This window comes from Tachypleus tridentatus, chromosome 13 (assembly GCF_004210375.1).
Source record: "Tachypleus tridentatus isolate NWPU-2018 chromosome 13, ASM421037v1, whole genome shotgun sequence".
Classification (NCBI taxonomy): Eukaryota; Metazoa; Arthropoda; class Merostomata; order Xiphosura; family Limulidae; genus Tachypleus; species Tachypleus tridentatus.
In genome coordinates, this window is record NC_134837.1 from 134,581,519 (window position 1) to 134,587,149 (window position 5,631).

Below are 5,631 nucleotides of genomic sequence, written 5' to 3' on the forward strand. Positions count from 1 at the left end.
ATTTAGTGGTTCAAGAGAATCTTTCCTGAAAATATACACCGATTACGTTGATTTGTATTTACCTACATGCTAAACAATCGCTGCTATTATGAACAATCATTACAAAACGACTTCATTACCTGCAAAAAAAAAACAGTACAGGTTTTGGGAAGTGTCGCTACATAAGTCTTCTGATGGCTTGGGACTTTGTGGTAAAAGAATTTTACTGTTGGGATCGGTGAAACTTTTTAATAAACCTGAAAGAGAATAGAAAGAAAATATATCTATGAGTATTTTTAAATATTAGATCTTCATATTCGTACGTTTACTATTTAATTTCTAAAGAGAATTAATTTTGTATACAATTCAGTACTCATTAGAGACACATTACGTTATTGTTATTATAATTACTATTCAGGATAATAAAACGCAGCAATAATTCTATCTGGAGACTATTTCTCTCATACATTTATTCATGTGAATTACTTCATCAGACATAATTAAATATAATGGTGGTTAAGCACACTATACGCAATATTCTAGATCACGTTATATCCTTGGAAGTACTTCTACCATTGCTGATGACCAATATTTTGGACTGTTGGGTGACACTTCGATATCCTTATAAGTAAGTCTATGCAAAGGATGATAAGGGTTTACACAGAATTCAAATCTGGACAAGAATTTTATCGAATTTTTATTATATGTGAACAATACTACTTTTAACCCAATAAAGACATAAAGAATCCGTTCGAGTTGTATGGAAGTGGTGATGTACTTGATAATTATAATTGTCGCCATTTCAAATTTTTCGAACAATACTTTCATGAAAGCTTATGAACGTTGGGTTTCTGGGTCTTGGTAACCTTCAATGCCTTCTTTATAAACTTGTTAACAGTAGCTTCATCGCAGTGGATTGCCAGGTAGGAAAGGTTCTTTCGTGATCACTGACTGTATCCCATCTAGCCTGATGAGCCCTGGTTTTCTAAAAAAGGCCTCGTCGGCAGTAGGTGTAGCATAATTTACATATTATTATACTCATTTATATTCATTGAAACGAGGGAATTGTTTGAGATTCAGTTTGGACAGTAAGTTTGATCTCAGTTATTATCCTAAAATCTGCTCTGAATTCTTTCTGTTCTAATAGAGATCACTTATTCGTATTATTTTGTTATGTGGCTGAATAAACGCTTCTGAAAAAATTTTTTTTTGTATGATTATCCATTCTATTATCGTATTTAACCAGCCTAAGTATATCGGTAGTGCCAGTACATTGGTAAATATGATAGACAATACAAATCATTTTTAACCTCTCAGGGCGACTATATTGAAGTTAGTCCACTTGTCTGTTTGTATATTTCCATGCACATATCTCCAAAAACTAATAAGTCGATGTACATAAAAATATTTCATAAGATGGGAAGTTAGTATTGTATAGTTTCCCTTAAATGTGTTCTAGATTTAAATGTAGATCCGGATCTGAATCATTTTTAAGCACTTTTTACAATGTAGAGATTGAACCTTTTCGCGGTTTACTGTTAATAACTCTATAATGTATATTGATATACATTATAATTAGGAAGAATATAAACCGTGACCTTAATATCTTGGTAAGAAAAGTGTAAAATGTATTAAGCGTTTCATTTATTTTTAGGAACGACCATAAATTTTTTTATGTTCTGTATATAGGAATTTCTTATTAAATATAAGTAAAAGTTTTGGTTTGAATTATGATGTTAGAAATAATACACTATATTTCATACAATAACATGAACAGCACTACTTCTTTAAGAATAAAATCACCTAATAGTAAATATAATCTCTCTCTAACTTAATTCACTACATAGATATTAGACAGTTGAAATGAGTAAATAATATACATATCAAGATATTATAATTACCCTGGAAAGGGCTGTTTTTGACTTACCAAGCGTTGTGGTTAAACATTTTGCGGACCTTATTTTTATATTTGTGTTTATTTTATAACTATCTTTGTGCACTATGAGAGTAAAACTAGATGTACATGTCATTTTTGTTAAGTACGATATAAAATATGTTTGTTAACAACTCTAGAGAATGTAATAATTATTAATAAATTTCAAATCGATGAAGACCTTCGCATTTCGTTTCACATTTTAAAATATATTTTGTTTTCAAATTGGTCCATAGTTAACTGTTATAAATGTTTTCTTACATCCTAATATCACTTACCAGATACAGAATTTTCTAGTTGTCGTTGAGTCAGTTTTTCATGGGCTTTGTCGACTGCTTGGTTGAGTGTAGTAGAATCTATTGACAGTGCCTTAACATCATTAGTTTTATAGTGGTTTAAGAAGCAGGAACGACTTAATATGAACCCTTCGGTCATCACTGCCCAGTTATAATTCAGGAATATAAACAATGCCACAAGTGTCAACATCCTACACGGAAGAATCATTTAGAAAATATTAATATGCAAACACTCACATATCTTTTTTTAACTAAAACGAAAAATTATTATTATTATTATTATTACTGGAGATCTAAACAGGAAAAGAAGATGCTTCTAATAGTAACGGAACTTAATGAATTATTTCTTCTCGCAGAATCCAAAGAAATTGAATAATCATTTCTTCACATAAGTGTGTGAAATAATGTGTTAAACTGGTAAAAGACACGTCTATAATAAAATCTTTATTATTACTTTCTACACTTCGTGTAGAAGCAACTCGTCAGACACTTTGAGCTGAATTACATGGAAAAAAGGCTTAGTCAGGATCGTTTCAGGGTTAAAATATATAAAGATTTTAAATTATGTTCTGCGTAAAATAAATAGTACAATAAAAATATTGTAATGTAATAATGATGATTAGGTAAATACGTGTAGGCGGCGTCAAGTTCTCTTTTGTTTATTTGTAGTTAAACACGGCGCTGCACAATGGGCTATCTGTGCACTGCCCACCATAGGTATCGAGAGATGGTTTCTAGTGGTGAAAATCCCTAGATATACGGCTTCGAAACTGAGGGCATCAAGTTAACAGCGGTGGCAAAGAGATGCTTAACAGAAACTATAATTTCTTAAAAGAAAAATGTTTATTATTTCCGTGTGATGAGGGACAGTTTAAGTTTATGTCGTAAGGTTCCATGACCATTGTTGTTACGGGAATGCGTAATAAATAAAACGATTAGACACGTGTCGCCATTTGTGTTGTAATCCGAGGTGACGAAATGTTTGGAGACCAAGTGGCCGAAGGTACCGTGATGTTCACGGAATCTGTCACCTAATCTGTTAATTGTTTCGCCAATATAGAGTTGTTTATATCAAGTTCAGCGAATATAGTGAAAAATGCACTCTGGCGCACAGGCGAAATGGTCTTTTTACGTGAAACTAGAAAGACTTGATAAGTTAGTGATATAATCTCATTTCAGATAAGTAGATCGTCCACATGGACGAGTTCTGTTAGTTTGTGTAAGTATAGACATTTCAAAGTGTAATTAGGAACGTATTAGACAGTCTTTCAAATTACTCTTACGTTTGAATGAAGTTCAATGTGAGGTGGTAAAAAATGTCATTAGATGTGATATCTCTTGTTAGACATGTAAGGTTGCGTTGAACAATTCTGCTAATTTGTCTGGTTAAGGAATGATTTATGAGGAATAAAGGAACTCTGTCGCTGTGTAATTTATCCTTATAGACGAGAGTGTCAACCTCTAATAAACTGAATGGAGCAAGAATATCCTTTCTAGTTGCGTACGTGGGATAGTTCTTATGTCTAGAATAATGAGTCATGTCCTTTACTTTGCATTTAATGTCGGCGTTGAAGGACCACAGACGTTTCAAACCCAGGAATTGTTCGAAGTCAGTCAGCCGAAGTATGGAGTCCGTGGAAGGATATGATTTGCTTCTTTTGTTCAGAAAATGTAAGGCGAGTATCTTGTATGGTTTGTAAATACTGTCAGGGTAAGTAACGAGTCATTATTACAACTATGATGGGAAATAGTAACGTGAAAACTCTACATAGTAATCGTTATATAAAGACTAGAGATAATATTTGTATTTTCTGTACTTTGTAACTATATAATCTCTATATTGAGGGTTCCTATCTCGATAAAGTATTAACACTATTAGAATACTTACGTAAATAACATAATTGAAAAGAAGAAAATCTGGAATGCGAAACTTATCACATTTTCAAGAAAAGAAGCAATAAGTAAAACATAAATTTATGAAATAATCTTTAATCGAGGTCTTATTGTATAATATTTGTGAAACCTGATGAGGGAGTTCTCACATCAACTGTTTTACATTCACTCATTATGTAAAAACGCTTGACCCTTTGAACATTAACCCACGCATTTAAATAACAAGGTTCAAGTACAAATAAAGATAGAGAAACTTTACCTCATCTTGAGGTTCTTTGTCATGGTTGAATTTCAGGACCTTCTCTAGTGTGTCTAGATCACACACTGAGATTATGTTTGGAATGGTTGTGATTGGGTTATTTATAGTGTTTAAGTTGTTGTTTTCAAATTGGTCCATCTCTGATCACATGTTTTAGTCAGGTGTTGAATTCTACGAACTCTTTTGTTTAAAAACTTTTTCTAAAGTTTCTGTTGGGCCATGTGCAGCTTAGTTATACACGGATGAACAGTAAGTACTAAAACAAGTGATATATGTTTGTAGCTTTGAAAACACCTTATACGTCATTCACTGTACGTAAATTTACCCCATAATCTTACTTTCTCAGGTGCATGTTTTGTGGTTTTAGAAATAAACAATAACACTACTTTTATCCAACACTTGATTCTAAACTTCCAGCTTTTGCTGATTCACAAAATAAATGGTACATTGAAAACACTTTCTCTGTCAGGCAGTAAAATAAGAAAACCTGAACATCTGTAGCATGTGTACATTTGATATTACACAGGAAAATTGTGTGGGCAAAACCATATGTAATATGGAAAGGGATCAAACAGAGATGTTTGAATTTGTTTATTCATGACCAGATTTTCAAAGTTAAATAAAGACGTGTGGATTAAAGGAAACGTTAATTAAATTTAAAGCTCAAAATATAATCAGTTTGTTTTGAATGATTCAATTAAAAAGTCATTATTTATTAGTTATGTACGTTGCCGGATCGAACCCCGAACTCCTACTTTACAAAATCCAAAACTTATCATCAAATCATTTTGGAAGGAAAATAAGAATGTCTATTTTGTACGTTTTCATCATTTTACATCTGAGTTACAAGAAGGACAGTAAAACATCCATGAATATATTGACAGTCGCAGAGAATAGGAGATAAAAGGTGTGAAAATATTATTTTACCAAATAATAGACTTCACTTACCATATTAATAGATAGGAGTTAAGGGTTAAGTGAACGTTAAAATGAACTTGCGTTTGCCATTTAAAAAGTTTATTTCTCACACAAAGCTACTCGAGGGCTATCTGCGACAACCGTCCCTAATTTAGCAGTGTAAGATTAGGGAAGACACCTAGTCATCACCACCCACCGCCAACTCTTGGGCTACTCTTTTACCAACGAATAGTAAGATCGATCGTCACGTTATAGCGCCCTCACAGCTCAAATGACGAACATGTTTGGTACGACGGCGATTCGAACCCGCGACCCTCAGATTAGGAGTCAAACGCCTTAACCCATCTGGCCAT

General features: G+C 32.8%; 1 protein-coding gene across 2 annotated transcripts; it reads right to left on the reverse strand.

The window, feature by feature from the left end:
- Positions 1-85: 85 nt before the first annotated feature.
- Positions 86-4,597, reverse strand: LOC143240182 (uncharacterized). Of its 2 annotated transcripts, none has more exons than XM_076482240.1 (3): positions 4,361-4,597; positions 2,191-2,399; positions 86-236 (listed from the first exon to the last, which is right to left on the reverse strand). In XM_076482240.1, exons 1-3 carry the CDS (start codon positions 4,381-4,383, stop codon positions 100-102), a joined length of 369 nt encoding a protein of 122 aa, XP_076338355.1. In that variant the 5' UTR covers positions 4,384-4,597; the 3' UTR covers positions 86-99. The 2 variants fall into 2 exon arrangements, with proteins under 2 accessions (XP_076338355.1, XP_076338356.1); XM_076482241.1 differs by lacking the exon at positions 4,361-4,597 and adding an exon at positions 4,097-4,350.
- Positions 4,598-5,631: the final 1,034 nt, after the last annotated feature.